The sequence below is a fragment of the Phasianus colchicus genome, chromosome 5 (genome assembly GCF_987193195.1).
Source record: "Phasianus colchicus chromosome 5, bPhaCol1.hap1.1, whole genome shotgun sequence".
Lineage (NCBI taxonomy): Eukaryota > Metazoa > Chordata > Aves > Galliformes > Phasianidae > Phasianus > Phasianus colchicus.
The window spans coordinates 57,418,984-57,436,123 of NC_143440.1; the positions used below are offsets into that span (position 1 = coordinate 57,418,984).

The window sequence follows — 17,140 nt, forward strand, 5'->3', positions numbered from 1 at the left end:
TGGTGCTGCTGGGCTTCATCTCCTCCCCTTGTTTCCTGGTGAAGACGGGACAGATCTGTCAGGAAGCTCCCTGAACCGCTAGAGGTTGCTATTTGATGATTTAAGCGCAACCTAAGCTAAAAGCTGCCTGTCCTCAGTAGAAACACACAATGTTGGCAATGATTTAATGCAGGACAGAGTAATGGTCATGTCTTGCTGCCACCAGCTTATTTCTGATTTGGCGAGGCAGTGACTTTAGTGTGTCTGCAATGTCACTCAAATACTTTTATAACTTTGCTCCTCTGGAACAAAAGGTTTGGAAAACTTCATGCACTTCCTTATGATAAACTGGTCTTAACTGCCTTATCAGCTTCTTTGTCACAAGCAAACTGTGGGTTTCCACACTCAAATCTATTCTAAACAGAGACTGACTTTTCTGTTTGTTTTCCAACACTGCAGACTTTCCACTGCTTTGGGCTGAGCTTCTATTTGCACTGTGGCTGTTAAAGCTGATAAGCTTGATTTACCAGAATCCTTGCAAGTGAAAAGCAACAACCTGTTCTTATTGGTGTTTGGAAATGGCTTATCTGAGATGAGCCTTCTTCGGGAAAGAAAACTGCTTTTTCATTAAGAGCTAGCTGCATAATTTCACCAGTAAAATCAATGCTCTTTTAAGGAGTGTGGAAAGAGCTTGGAGATAAGAAATGGGCTCTGTGTCACCTCAGAGCTGCTGATAACCTCGTGTTTGCTATGGCAACTTGTCTTAAAAACAAGAATCGCGGTTCTCTTCCAGTTTGAGACGGTTTCAGACTGAAAGAGGGGATATTTAGGCTGGGTATGAGGGGAAAGCTGTTAAGAACGAGGGCGGTGAGGCACAGGGTGCCCGGCGATGTCCCTGCAGACACCAGGGGCTGGGCTGTGAGCGCTGATGGAGCTGTAGGTGTCCCTGTGCGCCGCAGGGAGCGGGACCGGACGGCTTATGAAGGTCCCTTTTAACTCCAACTCCATCATTTTGTGATCCTGTTATCTGTTTAACCGTGCCGTTGGTTTGTGGAGGGACGGCGCCAAGCGCTGACGCGCGAACTCCCGCTTCCCGCTCCCCGTGAGGCGCACGGCGCGCCTCATCCCGCCCCGCCGCCTCAGCGCCGCTCCCCACAATGCCCCGGGCCGACAACAAAGTCCCACGTGACCGGCGGCGCGTCGAGCCCATCATGGCGTCTCCCAGCGGCAGCCGGCCGCAGCCCGGCGGGCAGGGCGGGGGCGGCGGCATCGGGACCGGAGCGGGGGTTCTGCGAGGCGCCGAAGAAGACGCCGAGGGGTTGTACGTGGCGGTGGAGCGCTGCCCGCTTTGTAACACCACCCGCCGCCGCCTCACCTGCGCCAAGTGCGTGCAGGGCGGGGACTTCGTCTTCTTCGACGGCCGCGACTCCGAAAGGTAGCGGTGTGGGGGGGGGGGGGGGGGGGGGGGAGGCGGCGTTCTGCGCTGTGGGGGCGGGGCGGCCATGGGGTGCCCAGGCCCTGGAGGTGCCCGGTGGATGGGGCCCTGTTTACCGGCGGTGGTTTGTATCGTTAGCAGCTGCTGCGAGTGATTTCTTGTGCTATTTCGGGAAGGGCGGTAAGCGGGGCGTTGTGTGGAAGGTCCTCACGCCCAACGCCCTTCACATCTGTCTGCCAAGTGTCCGAACGGCGGTGCCTTGCCGCCTCCCTTGGCTCTGCAGCTGACCCAAGCAGCTCTTTATGCCAGCAGGCGTTTAATGCCATAAACTTTAGCTGTTTGCTGGTAGTCTGTACGATTGGACAGTGACGTGTCAGTCTCGCATTTAAACAAACATGAGATTCTTAAGCTTAACCCAAATGCAGAAAATCGATTCATGCTTCCACCTGTATCCACACAAGCAGACCCGTAAGCCTGGCTAAGTTGCATTACAGCCAATGGGAGTGGGCATAAAGGTGTCTGGTGTAGCATTAAATGAGGAGGTTGGTGGCCCTGCGTGTGGCAGGGGGGTTGGAGATTGATGATCCTTGAGGTCCCTTCCAACCCTGGCCATTCTGTGATTCTGTGTCAGCCTGCGACGTTCCAACTGTGAACTGCAACTCGTTGGGGTTTCTTTGTTTTTGTGTGACCTGGAACCACAAACTGCTCTCTCTAAAGTTGATGGAAAACTGTGTGTCTGTGTGAGGCTGCTCACAGTTACCTGCAGTTTCCACAGAAATCTTGTTTTGGGAATTTGGAATATAAAACAAGTAGTTTTTGTTGCCCTTGTGCTGACTAATGATTTTGGCTAACCTTCAGGCTTCACTGAAGTAGCAAATCCTCAATCATCCTGCATTAACCAAGGCACAAGGAGTTCCTTAACCCACTGGAAAAACAAATCTGTATAGGTGTAGTTCTGGCCAAAGTACCAGAGTCAACAACAGCTCATCTTAAAGAAAAACCTTCTCATCTTTCTCCTGTTTCTTATATGAGGCAGGGTCAGCTTCTTCTCCCTGACTGCTCTCACTGTATCTTCCTAAGGTGCTTTAACCATCCTGTTTAGCTCTGTATGTTTAAGCTGCTTTTCTTATTTGCAGGAATAATTTCCTGTGGGTTTTTTTCCCATTTTTTTTACCCCCTTGGTCTGAGTGCAGTCTTCTGTCCAGTAGACCCTGGATTTGGTATCTTGCTGCTCAGAGCTTTCCTAACAGAAACACAGCCCTGCGTAGCAGCTTTGTATGCACAAACAAAGGGAATAACATCACATAAATAGCATAAGGCCAGTTGATTGCGGTAGGAAAGTTTGCTGTGGGGACAATGCTTCCTAAAGCTTGCATTTCTTGTTCTTTCAAAGCTTTAGAATTGCTGATGGTTTAAAACCGTGCTTGAAATCTGTTATCTGTGCTGGATAATCAATGTTTGAATGACTGATAGTGAAGTAAAGGAATCACAGAATGGCCTGGGTTGCAAAGGAGCACAATGTTCATCCAGTTCCAACCCCCTGCTATGTGCAGGTCACCAACCAGCAGCCCAGGCTGCCCAGAGCCACATCCAGCCTGGCCTTGAATGCCTGCAGGGATGGGGCATCCACAGCCTCCTTGGGCAACCTGTTCCAGTGCCTCACCACCCTCTGGCTGAAAAACTTCCTCCTAAAGAGGGGGAGCAGAGAGGGAGAACCAGTCCTCATCTCAGCAGTCAGCCTGCATTGCAGTGAGGGGTTTCCATGCATTCTTTAGGCAGTGAGCACGGGGCAGGAGCGACCTTTGCAGCCCAGCAGGGACAGCTGCAGGCACGGGCTGAGCACAGGCTGTGTTTGCTGGCAGCGTTGTGTGTTTGGTCACTTTATGCCTTCAAGTGGGACATGGGTTAATTTTAGCCGGGAGTTATGACCTGGATGGGGTCACAAGAAGGGTTGTTCTGGGGAAGCTGCTGGGAGTGCTGTCAGAAACTGCTTTGGGATGTACAGGGACATCCATGCCTTCCACACTGGAGTCCTCCAGGCTGGAGGGAAGTGTTGTTGCCTCTCTCTTCTGAGAGTTAAAGAGTTTTCTGTCGTATCCAGTGATGTGGCACTCTTAGGATTTTCTGGTGTATTTTTTCCCAGATGAAGATAAATATTTTAATATTCTAACAGCAAGGATCTGCTTTTCATTGAACTATTCTATGTGCTATAAGCTGCAGTACGGTTGAAAATCACACCCTGTGTCTGTGAGGAGGAGCAATGGAGGAGCTGTTAAGATTAATTATTGAAATAGGACTATAATTAAGGCTGAGCAGTCCGGAAGTCCTGCAGTAAAATAATCGCTGACATTCTTCTTTTCATTAGCAACGTGCTGTACATTACACCAGCATCTCAATGCTAATTTCAGCCTGGAGACTCTTTCCTCACAGGAGCTTATTCCCTCTGCCATAGGCAGAAGTCCTCAGAGTATATATTCCAAGCATGTGGACTTGCTTTGCTTTGTATTTCTGGAGGTAACAAAAAACAAAGACAACACAACTGTGGTGTCTGAGGCTGCCTGCCTGATTTCTCCAGGCAAAAAGCAGTGGCTTTTTGCAACAAAAGGGTTTTTTTTGAGAAAATTGGTACAGGACTGCCACATCTGCCCAGGGAATGGTCACCATGCCTGGAGGTGTTCCAGAACTGTGGAGATGTGGCACTTAGGGCATGGTGGGGTGGGCTGGGGTTGGACTTGGGGATACACCATGCAATGCAATTAAAAATGGGGCAATATAAAGGAAATGTATTGAAATGTTTGCTTTAGGAGGAAGTTTTTCAGCCAGAAGGTGGTGAGGCACTGGAACAGGTTGCCCAAGGAGGCTGTGGATGCCCCATCCCTGCAGGCATTCAAGGCCAGGCTGGATGTGGCTCTGGGCAGCCTGGGCTGCTGGTTGGCGACCTGCACATAGCAGGGGGTTGGAACTGGATGAGCACTGTGCTCCTTTGCAACCCAGGCCATTCTATGATTCTATGAGAACCCTCTAAAGGAGTTTGCAGGAGCTGCTTGACGCAGCTGCTGAAGTGCATGGTGAGCTGGAATCTTTGCAGCCCTCCACAAATACTTCCATCTTTCCTCTTCACAAAGAACTTCCTTTAGTCCCAAATTCTTGCCAGATCGCTCACCTTTTTGCTAACGTGATGGACGTGATTCAGGTAATGGCGTTGAGTCAGACTCTGTGCCCATAGGAAAACAAGAACTGCCAAATTTCCTCAGCTCTCCCGGTGCTGAGTGCTGTGTTTCTGGGCTGAGCTATTTCTGCCTTTAGCTCGAGGTTGGAGGTGCTGGTGGTGTGTGTGCTGCTGTGTGTAAACACACACTGGTGCAACTTATATGGTGAGAATATGTAGAAGGAGACAGGGAAAGATGGAGTGATGGATGCTGAGCCACCAGGCTCTGGTTGCACTGCATTCCTTGGGTGCACGCATGACCTCAGGCCCCTGTATCACAACCTGCCATTGGGTTGGTGTTGGTTTGGAAGGAGAAGGGATACTTCTAGCCTGCAGACTGTGAAGGCAGCAGTTAGAATGTTTTTAATGTGATTGCATACATTGTAAAGCCATGGTTGGGGTCCATGCTTTCAGATTTGGCTACTTTGAGAAGAGGAATGAAGCATTTTGAGGTTTAATGTGAAATCCAATCCACAGGGCTGAGCAGGGAGAGGTCCCAGCTGCCACCCAGCCAAGCTCACTCACTGTGTAATTCTTTCTAAATAAAGCTGAGATGTCCCTGAAATAGAGGACTGGGTGGGATGTGTGTGAAACATTGAACTTTTTATTAGGGTGTTCAAGAAGTGTGGAGATGTGGATCTGAGGGATGTGGGCACTGGGCATGGTGGGGGTGGGCTGGGGTGGGGATCTTGGAGAGCTTTTCCAACTGTGATGGTTGGAACCTATGGAGGCAAGCAGAACACAGCTGTTGCATATCCAGAGGAAGGAAATGCAGGAACCCTAAAAAAAAATACTTCCTCCTGATTGGTTATTGTCAGTTCCCATGGCTCAGACCTACACCTCAAGCAGGCACTTGGGTCATGGATTTGTGATGCCTGCAAATGCTTGGTAGGAATGAGTAGAAAACAGTGCAGCTTATTACTGCTGCTGGTACATGAAGGAATTGGATGTCATTTAGAAGCCTTAAATGAGTACTCTCCTACATGGCACCATTACTGAGTACAGTAAGAGGTTCTGTTGCTATTCCTGGGAGATGGATGCTATAGAATTCTGCAGGAGTTCCATACATTTAGCTATTTATTTCTAAGGGTTGAGAAAGAATTCAGGTTTAGAGACACCTGCAAGCTTCAGGCTTTTTATTATTTCAGGCAACTTACAATACTGTTGTGCAAAAATTGGAATAATAGCATTTTATCTCTTCCAGGTTTTCAGACAAGAAAGAAAGGCTGATGCATCTTAAGACCAAACAGAGAGAATTCCAAAAACAGTAAGTTGCAGTCATTAAGTGAAAGTAAATTCCTTTAAAAGATCTCTCTGATGCACTGTTGCTGGGAGACAGATGTAGTCCAGATAGTCAAATAACTTTCATTCATGTTTTTCCCCTCAGTGTTTTGAAGGCCATGGAAGGCAAAGAGATAACTGATCAGCTGGTGAGTTATTCAAAGCTTCCCATAGTTTTTAAGCTCTCTGAATTGCTGGATCACGTTCTTTAAAGTTACATTTTACCTCGAGTGCATTGCGTTGCTTTCCTAAAAAGCCTGTTGTAAGCAAAAGCAAAGTCAGCTCTGCAGGGCATCAATATGTTTCATTTCTTACTAGATATTATTCCTTCAATAACTTATTATGCTGATTGACTTTAAACTAAGCGTTCTATTTGTTCGTGGCTTTCTTCTATGCCAAAAACACTATGTGAAATGTTTATGTATTGGTCTGAGCCAATCCAGAACGTCCTGCTCCTTTTGCACCAAAGCTGCTCGCTTCGTTGTTAATCATTAGTCAATGTATTTGAAATGGTTTGTGCCCTATGGCTGCTGAATGTTCTTTTTCAGAGATGGAAAATAATGTCTTGCAAGATGAGGATCGAACAGCTGAAGCAGACCATTTGCAAGGAGAATGATGAAATGACAAGACGTGAGTAGTGCCTGTGCTTTTTTAACGTGTAAAACTGTGTCTCAAGGAGTAAAAAATCAATTGGTTTGAATTTGAGGGCTAGTTTCTAAAAATAGCAAATTTCCAAGGCAGATCAGTGAGTGGATTTCAGCCTTTTTATGCTTGGATGTTAATTAGCAAACAGTAGGCATTATGCAGCTGGATGGAGATCATTTTGCAACAGCTTAAAAAGTAAATGCTTAGCAGCCTATGAATATGGCTTTCTCCCTTGAGATGGTTTTATTCAGTGCAGCGTTCCTGATCACTTCCTCTTGATAAAGAGGAGCAAACAGCTCTGCAGCTGTTATGGATTTCATGTAACCGGTGAATTTTAACCCACAGCTGTCTAGAAATCCCAAATTCCTGCTTGAGTGATACTGTCATTGAAATATGGCACAAGCTGGCAAATTGCTGACATTCAGCAGCTTCAGTTGTGAAACTCATTAATTATTTTACACACGAGAGATTTGTAGTGTCATTTTTCAGGAGGGAATGTGCAGCACTCCTTACAACCTCCATGCAAAGGTAAGATGGGAAGCATATGCCAAAACACACTGACTGAATCAGGGGTGCTGTAATGGCTTGAGGTTCAAGAGGAGCCATACGAGAAGTGGTAGCAAGGTCATGTAACTGAGAATAGTTTTAAAGAATGGCACAGGCTAGCATTAATAACATCCAAAACAGTGAGGTGCAGGATGGTTATCATGTAGTAGGGAGGATGGATAGTCACAGTAAGAAATGTATAATAAGAAAGATGAAGGATAGGTGAGTCTGTTAGTTAAGAGGAAAGTGAATTCAGCACCTTCTTGCTGCTTCTAACAAGGAAAATGTGATCAGGTGTTGAACCAGATTAAATTTTACATAGTGAGAGGACTGCAGGGCAGGGAAAGAAATCAGGCAGTTAAATATTGTTTTGGTTATGTCAGTGCCTCATCAGCCTTATCAGATTCACTGCAGGGAACTTGAGGAACGGGCAGTGGAGCACTTGAGAACATTTGAGATGGAGAGGATGTCTGAGGGAGTAGTGTGCAAACAGCATCTGTTGTCAAAGGATGGATGGAGGGGGATCCTTAAACTTATGACACAGTCACCCTCTTGTAATCTTCTTGTAATCATTGTAGGGACATAGAAAATAGCAAAAAGCAATGCCTGCTTATAATTAATAGGTCAGGCTGAGTTGACCCCTTCTCTGAGGTCAGGTGCTGAGGTGGAGGAATCAGAAGATGCAAACATATCTTGTCTTTGGGCTCTGCCCCAGACTATCTCACGAGCAAGCAAATAAATGTGATTACATCCAGACTACAGAAAGACTGCATTCAGAGAGTGGTGATACTTGTCAAACCAAGGAGGTGAGACGGGCAGGGCTCCAAAGGGAACAGTTCCTGGCCCAGTTCTCTTCACTGTTTTCCATAATGACTTTCTCAGTAGCATAGGAAGTGGAATGGAGGAAGCCAAGGTGCATAACAATATGAACTCTGTGCAGAATGGGATCAAATTCAAAATCATGCAGATAAGTTGATTGAATCATCTGAAATAAAGTTAAGAGCACGTTGTTTAAGAATGAGAAACTATAACCCTATGGGGTTATGGAAGCAGGGAAAGGTGGTAAGGTTTGACAGGACAGAATCTGGGGAATTGCAAATGAAATAAAAAAATAACAACGAAGTGCTGTTCCAGAAAGGTTCAGACCTCGTTCTGAGTTATACCAAGGTAGGCTTTGTATTTAAGAAGGAAGCAATTATCCTTCTGTTCTCGGCATCAGTGCTGCCTCAGTGGGAGCCTGGAGCCCAATTTGAGCAATTGAAGAAAGATATGAATCAACTGGAGAAAGTCCAGGAGGAAACATCAGGAATAAAATACGGAGTGCTACAAAAAATGGTGTTTGCTTTGCTTTGCTTCTTAAAAAAAAAAAAAAAAAAATTAAATGAAGAAGAGCAGTTTTCAGGGATCAGTTAGGGTTAGGGAGTAAAGCTCCTCCACCTTTCTGTTATTCTCAGAAATAAATGCTTACATGTTCTTAATCTGCAGCTTTTATTATTTACCTGATTCACAGTAAACTTCATCAGATTAATCCATGAACTGACCTAACTCTTACCCAGCCAGCCTGCCATCAGCTCAGTAGACCCAAAAGGAACTCTTTCAGTGAGCAGCCAACAGAGCAGGAGCTCAACCCGGTCCTTCTTAAGGACCATATTGCTTAAGGACCATATTGCAAAATGTAAATAGGTTAATTCTCTTCTCTCAGCTATGACACAGCATGTATGTGAAAACTGAACAAATGGACATTTTCTCCTTCTCTCTTTTTTTATTTGTTCATACCTGCATGGTGGCGAAGCTGTTCTCACCATCTTTTATTTGGGTTTTAATCTCTCATGTATGAGATTGCCCTTCTTCCCAAACACATCATGGAGCACTACGTATCAGAAAGATGAGCAGAAATAAGTTGTGACACTCAGAGGATGTTGGCCCATGTGTGTGGGGGCAGATGCACTCAGAGGGCTGCCAGCACTCCTGCTCCTCCATTCCCAGAGCAGGGGTTGCTCCAGCTCCACAGGTAGAAGTCAGGGTGAGTGCTGACATAAGGATAGGAACTGATCTTGTGTCCCATTATTCAGACTTAACCTTCAATTGCTGTGTTCCTCTATCTGGGAAAGCTAGCAGTCTGTGTACACTGAGGCAGATAGAACTGCTTGGGTGTTTTTCTTGATTGTCTTTTCAGTAGTATATAATGTAGTTTCTTCTTTGAGCAGCAGAAGCCACAAAACATTCTTATTGTACCTTTGGTCTCCTCTGTGCCTTGCAATCAAAATATATCAGAGGAACAATGTCAGGGCTTACTGCCTGCCTTCTGTGCAAGGGGCAGTTATCCCATTTCTTGATTACAGGAAAGTGAGTGCTCTGCTGTGTGCTGTAAGAGAGCATGACTAATGCTGCTTCCTTTCAGCCATAAAAACTGACACTGAGCGACTAGAAGGGGGCTCTTACTCAAACTAGGCTACATTAACATTTCTCCATATGTATTTGGAGACATTTTCCTCTGCTTTTGAAAGACGGAGGCAGTGAAGTCACCCTCTGCAGCACCATATGTTTGTGGAAGCATTGCTGCAGTGAATTATTTTATAGAAGAATCAGCAGATGCTCTTGCAGGAATTTTTTTCCAGCTCTTTGTGTGCCTGCTGCATGGAGTAAATTTGGGCAGTTGCAGCATTTCATAAGCATAAGCACATTTACCATTTTGTGGTAACGAGAAGATTGTGCCGCTGGGATCCAGGAGCTTTACGAGGACATACGTGAGCACAAAGCCCAAATAACATACGTTAATAGGAGCAACAGTGCCAGAAATTGTGAATGGAGATTGCTATCTGCTCTTGATTTTGGCTGCGAGCAGATCATGCTTGTTTGGCCAATACCATGCAAGCATGTAGAGTCAAGCAATTTCTGTCACGATGATTACCGTAGAAGCTTAATTAAGCTGAGAAATCTTGGCTTTTCTGCTCCAAATCCAAAAATAGCTGGGTAAAAGATAGGGAGAGATTAATCCCAATGTCAGTCTCTTTGGAGCTCTTTAGAAAAGATTAAAAAGTTGTACCACTTAGCAGCTGGAGAGTGTTAATAGTGAGGCAGAGTTTTCTGTTTTAAGCCGCTGTAGATCTCGTTTGCTATAAATATTAATAAAGCTTTTCTCAGGCTTACTGCAAGTACCTCGCCGCTCCTTTTCCTAGCTAACATCTGCTGCTGCCTTCACAGATGCAGAGGGGCTTCTGAGAATTAAAGAGGAGAACCAGAAGCATTATCGCAGGGCTCAGAGGCATCAGGAGAAGAAGGAGAAGATCCAGAGGCACAACCGCAAACTGGGGGACTTGGTCGAGAAAAAAACCTACGACTTGAAAACCCAGCATGAACACCTGGCAAACCTGCGCCGGACGCATATCCTGGAGCTGACATCAGTCATATTTCCCATTGAAGAAGTAAAAACAAGCGTGAGGTACAGAAGGCTTGTCCTTTTGGGCTTCCTTTTCCTGGGTTTGAACACCCAGAAGTGAGTCGTGTGAGCCTGAGCTAAATGCTGTGGCTCCTTGAGCATCTGTGGGGAGGGAGGAGGTGTTTCCAAAGGCATTGGACCTGAAGACCAGAGCGTAAGAATCTGAGAGTCACTGAGAGATGTGAGCTGTGTGTCCACTCTTAAAATAGATCATAAAAAAAAAAACCCAGAACGGAGTAGTGTGGTGATGAAGGAGTTTAGCAGGGCTGTTTCTACAAGTGTTCTGCTCTCTGAAGTCTGGTTGTGTGCCTGCCAAGCATGCCTGCTGACTGCATTTTTTAAACTAACTTAAAAAAGCTCTGTTCTTCCTCGGGTGCTACAGGGATCCTGCAGATGTGTCTTCTGAGAGCGACAATGCTATGACCTCCAGCACTGTGAGCAAGCTTGCAGAAGCCAGGAGAACCACGTATCTCTCTGGGAGGTGGGTGTGTGATGACCACAATGGGGACACCAGCATCAGCATCACGGGGCCTTGGATAACCCTTCCTAATAACGGAGACTACTCAGCATATTACAACTGGGTTGAGGAGAAGAAGACTACACAAGGACCAGGTAAGGAGCTGGTGAGGCAGCTGGGATGCTCCAGAAGTCATACAGCTTGCAGCCTTGAATGCCAGCAGAAGGTACTGGGGATAAGTAGTCTGGCCCTTTGGTTCTTTCCTGGGCAAACCTGAGTCAGAAGTAAAGAAACACCAGTATAGGGAGTAGTCCACTGCAAGCCTCTTTTGCAGGAAATGCTCATTGGGACATGGTGCAAAGTAATAGAGAGATAAAGTTAATTATTCACAGTTTTGACATGGTTTGCATGCTTATCGATTTAACAGGAATTCCAAGAATTACTGTTTTGTACCAGTTTCTGACAGATCTCACTGTAAATGATTGCTGGATTCAGGCAGCTCTCAGTACTGACAAATGACATTTCCAGAGGAGACTTCAGAAATGCATTAACACACCCACTGAGGCTTCATTTAAAATGAGACTTTCATGCTGCTTTTATTTTTTTTAGATATGGAGCATAATAACCCTGCTCATACCATCAGTGCTGCATTGTGCTATGCAACCCAGCTCGTTAACACTTTGTCTCTCATACTTGATGTAAATCTTCCCAAGAAGCTCTGCAACAGGCAAGTAAATGCAAGCCTCTAAGAAGATGAATCAGTTACCAGTGCTGAATAACCTTAATTCAGTTTGGTTTTGTGAATGAAGTCATTGCTTGGAACGGCCTTTATGGTAATGGCTGATGGCTCACAGATTTTTTTGTGCCATTTGATTTCATAGGGAGGTCCAGTAAGAATTTAGACCACAGTTAATCCTCCCTCCCTCCTTTTCTACCTCCTGAGAGCACAGACCAGCCATTCAGAAGGACAACCTTCTAACCACCTTAGTCAGCATCCTCAAATTGGAGTGAAATACGACAGTGTGTGAATAGCACTTTTCATTTTATCAGACCCTACTGTGCTTTACAAAATACCAGCTCAATTCAGCAGCCCTTAGTCATCCTGAACAGCTCCACTGCATTAAGAGATGTAAAATGAGACCTTATAATATGGTATGACAGCAGTGTAATTCTTTCTGGATTAAAACACCGGTGGGGAACGTAGCTGGCTGCCAGATATCTGGGAGTGTGTAAACCCAGTTGTGATGAAAGGCACCCTTAGGTTTTTAGTGCCTACACAGAGCAGATGGGATCTGTACAAAAGTAATTCAGAGGAAGCTGTGAGCTCGGTTTGTCTTCCAGGGGTTTCAACTGTACTGCTGAGATTCTTCCAGTGTTTAAAAAATCACGGGATTAGAATCATAGAATCGTTAAGGTTGGGAAAAATACCACTAAGGTCATCTAGTCCAGCTGTCAGCCCATCATCACCGTGCCCACTGGAGCAGTGATTGCCAAAGTGAGGACACAATGCTTGTGTAGGATCTCTGCAGGTTTTCTTATGCTACTATTTGGTTGTTCAGTCTTCACAGGACAAAAAGGTTGGAAAGAGGGAAATGAGGCAGGATTTAAAAGGAGAACCAGAATGATTTGGCTGTGTTGGAACTTTGAGTTTTCATATGGTTCGCATCACCTGTCCTGGTGAAACCACTGAGGTTTGAGCAAGCCTTGTTTGCTGATGAAATGCTAGCAGAGAGAATGCTGATGTCTGTAGTAGGTGTATTGTCACAGCATTCTGTTGTGTGCATATATGTGTGTGTGGTCCTTCAACAGTGAGTTCTGCGGGGAGAATCTCAGCAGGCACAGGTTCACAAGAGCAGTGAAGAAGCTGAATGCTAATATCCTTCACCTCTGCTTCTCTCAGGTAATGCACACATGGATCCTTTGAATGCTTTTAACATACCAACTGCAGGTTTCCTCCATTAACTGATTGTCTCTTTTTCTCACCTTCTCCATGGTAGCATGTCAATTTAGATCTGTTGCACCCACTGCATACGCTCAGGAACCTCATGTACCTGGTCAGCCCAGACACTGAGAACTTGGGCAGGTAAGAAAAGCAGCATGTCAACACACCTGTGCCTGAATCCCCATGGGAGCTATTATGTATTTGCATTGTGGCTCATGAGGGAAGTTCTTCTTTTCTGCTGCACCTATGCATAAATCCTCAGTACATCAGAAGTTAAGATGGTTACATGGGGAGGACAGAGGGAGGAGATTCTGAGCAGGGCATTAGATTTCAGACACATCTCTGTGTTGTGGTTCTGCATGTGGCAGGCTCAGCTGGGGGCTTTATGACTGACTGTATGGACTGGTTTCTCTTGTGCCCCAAAGCAGGAACTGCTTCCCCCCAGAGGACAGCAGCACACATCCCATCAATCTCAATGTGCATGACCCTGCTCACATCTTGCAAACGTGTATATAAGAGCATCCAGCAGTATCAACCTTAAAGGAAATACTATGTAAAGCTTTCCCAAAATAATTCCAACCAGTGAGCACCCTAGACCAAAGTGCACACTCAAATAATATTAATTTATGTGTATATTAACAGACAGTTTTTCTGTTAACTTAGTATGTGATTAAAAGAACATCAGTTCCTGTAGACTGCACACACCAGTTTTATTATTCTTACTGTTATTTATTTTCTTCAATTTAAGTATAAGAAAGTTAATATTCATTTCCTCTTAGGATAATCCAGTCACTTGTGCCCGAGGCAGTCTGCAAATATTTGTGTATTCTACTGCTTTATTCACCCTCAAATGCACCAATGCTCTGACATCCACTTTTCCACTCTGTTCTGGTGTACAGATCTAGTCTTACTTTAGAACCTGCAGTGTCACCGTGTCTTCAGATTTATGTTCTTTGGGTATATCCCTATTTAGTCAGCCCAAATACACAGGGAGCCAACTTAGCTCACTTTGGAAAAACGGATGTGCTTGCTGCTGCTTGTCTGCAAACAGGGAGAGGGCAAGAAACACCCAGAAAGTGAAGAGCTGTGTCCTGGGAATGATGCTGAAAGGGATGTGAGAGCCACAGTAGACAAAAAGCTAAATCTGATGGGTCTCCCTGATGGGAAGTAGAAAGGCAGAGCAGAGAGATGGGTCTCATTTCTCCGTGCAACTTACAAGAAATAGAGGCTATGCATGGCTTTGTGGTCCTGCAGAGAAGACCACAAGCATCACTGGAAGCAAAGAGTCAGAGCTGGGTTGAAATGAGGTGCATGCTTTTAACACAGAGATTAACTTCCAGCAAGAATGGAGTGGAGAAGTTCTTTATTTCCTTGTGTCTTTCTGTCAAAGTGGGATGAGTTTCTGGAATGGATGCGTTCATCAGGCAGGATTCGATGGGGGATATGGAATGCAGTGGCCTTTGTTATAGAGGAGGTCACAGCAGATGATCTCATGGTCCCTCCTGGCCTTAAACCTGATGACTCCCTTCTTGTGTTGCCTTGTTAAGCAAAATGCTGTGCCAGAGGGCAGTGCTCCCATTCCTTTCAGTATGATGAAAGAGTTTACCTCCAGTTTCTTGGCTGTCTGCAAGGTCTGCAGCAACTAGCTGTCGTCATTTTCCTTCAGACTTCTAGGCCTCTAGTTGCCTGATGACCTCCTTTATAAGCTAATATTTTCATATACGTATAATTTTACCAAGCTTTAATTGTTCAGGTTAGCATTTCCCATACTAAATGGCTGCTTCAGGCTGCTTCTCTATGTAAGGTTGGAGAACCATCATTAACTGTGCTAAATTCTTGCTCCTGCTTCACTGAGAACCCGAAAGAGCATCGTGCTTTGGAATTAGATTTGTTTAACAGAGACTCTGCTTGTGGGGAACCAGCTTTCTCCTGCTTTTGTGAGCACCTCGCTTCGTCTGATGGTGTCTCAAAGGCCTCTGAAACTCTGCAGGTGCTCTGAATTATCATAGAAATCCTTTGAGTTGGAAGGGACCCTTCAGGGCCATCGGGTCCAACCTCCCTGCAGTGAACAGAGACACCCACAGCTCCATCGGGTGCTCAGAGCCCATCCAGAGCCCTGACCTTTGGGTGTCTGCAGGGATGGGGCACCAGCACCTCTATGGGCTCTTCACCTTTATCATAAAAACATTTTTCTTTATATCTCATCTAAATCTCCCTTCTTTTAGTTTGAAACCATTTTCCACAACAGACTCTGCTAGAGAGTCTGTCCTTTTCTTTATATAGCCCCCCTTTACATTTTGACTCACCATACTCTGGTGCAAGGCTGTGGGACTGGGCAGAGTGCAGTTGCTTCTACTACCAGGCAGTGGCAGCAGGGAACTCAGAGTCACTCCCAGCAGAGCTGAGTTTGGTCGGGACATCTGGAGATCTTATCAGAAGCCCCGATCAGAGCAGAATGAACTAAAACAAGTTACTGAGGACCAGCTTCCAGGGGGCGTTGAGTATCTCCAGTGATGGAGACTCCACAACCCATTTGGGAGAACAGTTTTATCGCTCTCGTGTCAAAAAGAACTGCAACTCTTGCTTGAGGTGAAGTGCTGCTCTGGGCAGTCTCTGTTAGGGAGTCGTGCCAACCATCTCTGCAGGCTATAAAGTACACCCTTCCCCTTGCTGACCTACAGCCTTCCCTGCAGCATTCTTGGCCTGGCCAAAGCTAGCGTTAAAAATCAAAGCTGTTCCACATCAAGCTGAGATTTCCACCAGTGGAGCTGTGAGTTATTATCAATAGCTGTGTGTGTGTTTCACTATACACTGCCAAAGCCAAACAGCTCTTCCGCCGTTCCTGCTCTGCGGACTGGAACTCGCTATCGCTTCCTTGGCCAACTGTTCTCCTTTTACCATTGTCACAGTGCAGTTATCTCTGTAGCCAGGGAGCCTCTCTGTGCCAGCTGATAAAGGCAGAGGTTTTCTAATGTCTGTTCCATATGCACGTGACAGAGCAGGCTGCATAGGCACGCCTAGGACAGCCCCTCTTCTACGCTGTGCTGGAAGCACTGACAGTGCTGTGTCCGTGTCCACAGGTCTGGCCCTTTTGAAATCAGTGCTGACCTGGAAGACTCCATGGAGTTTGTGGATCCCAGTGCCACTGGTGAGACAGATGAAAGCGGAGATGAGCACGTCAGCGACGAAGAGACGGATCTGGGGACAGACTGGGAGAATCTGCCGAGCCCCAGGTTCTGTGATATCCCTTCCCAGCAGGTGGAGATGCTGCAGAGCCAGAGCACGCAGGTGTCACAGCCCATTGCCAGCAGCAGTGCTGGTGGGATGATCTCCTCTGCTGCTGCCTCAGTGACCTCATGGTTTAAGGCGTACACCGGACATCGCTAACGAGCATGGGAAAAGGATCACAGGATTTTGGAAGGAATCCCTCCCCAGCAATGCTGTAGTCAACCTTACATATTCAGTTAAGTAGTGCCTGGAACAAAGAAAAGGTCAGACTTCAATTTTGTAAACCAGAAGAACCTTTTTATTGACCCAAGATGACTGTGATGGTACCGTTTTGTAAATTAGCTAGCTACGTAATTCTGACGGATTCTGTGATGGCACTTTGTGTCTTGGTTCTGTCTGCATTGTTGGATATCAAAGGAGGACCCAGCGGCCTCCAGCTCTGTTTCCTAAAGAAGAAACAGATTCTGTAGTGTTTGGATCCAAACGAGTACAGAGGGAAGGCTGCTCAGTATTCAGTCTGGACGGTGGTGCAAATGCAATTCACGTGTTCTTAACTCCTTACAGGGTTTATGTTCGTGTTTTAAATCTGTCTTGCATAATGGAAAAATGCGTATTTCTAGATTTTCTTTTTTCATTCAGGACATGACAATTATGCATTTTTAACATGTTTTCTAATCTCTGTTGCCATATTTTTTTAATATGGAGAATCAGCATGGACAAGAATTCACACAGCAGGTCGCTCTTATTTCAGGTTTGGTTGTGGATCTTGACCCAGTTTTGCTGTAGGAAACTGGCTTGCTCCATGCTGCTTCCACCAGTAGGCAGTCTCCAAGTACCATGTTGTGCTCTCCAGGCACGATGCTCTTTACTCTTGATACCACACACCAAAGAAACACTGGATGTTCTTCTTGGCTAGACCCACATCTGACACCGTTGTTGCAATAAGACTCATCAGTTACACCATGTTGCCACTTTTAATA

The 17,140-nt window shown here is 45.8% G+C and overlaps 1 protein-coding gene across 1 annotated transcript; it reads left to right on the forward strand.

Moving 5' to 3' along the window:
* Positions 1–1,150: 1,150 nt before the first annotated feature.
* Positions 1,151–16,444, forward strand: ATG14 (autophagy related 14). Its single transcript, XM_031605419.2, has 10 exons — positions 1,151–1,414; positions 5,827–5,889; positions 6,010–6,052; positions 6,452–6,533; positions 10,299–10,536; positions 10,916–11,145; positions 11,600–11,717; positions 12,800–12,890; positions 12,988–13,073; positions 16,013–16,444. Exons 1-10 carry the CDS (start codon positions 1,191–1,193, stop codon positions 16,317–16,319), a joined length of 1,482 nt encoding a protein of 493 aa, XP_031461279.2. The 5' UTR covers positions 1,151–1,190; the 3' UTR covers positions 16,320–16,444.
* The last annotated feature ends 696 nt before the right edge of the window (positions 16,445–17,140 follow it).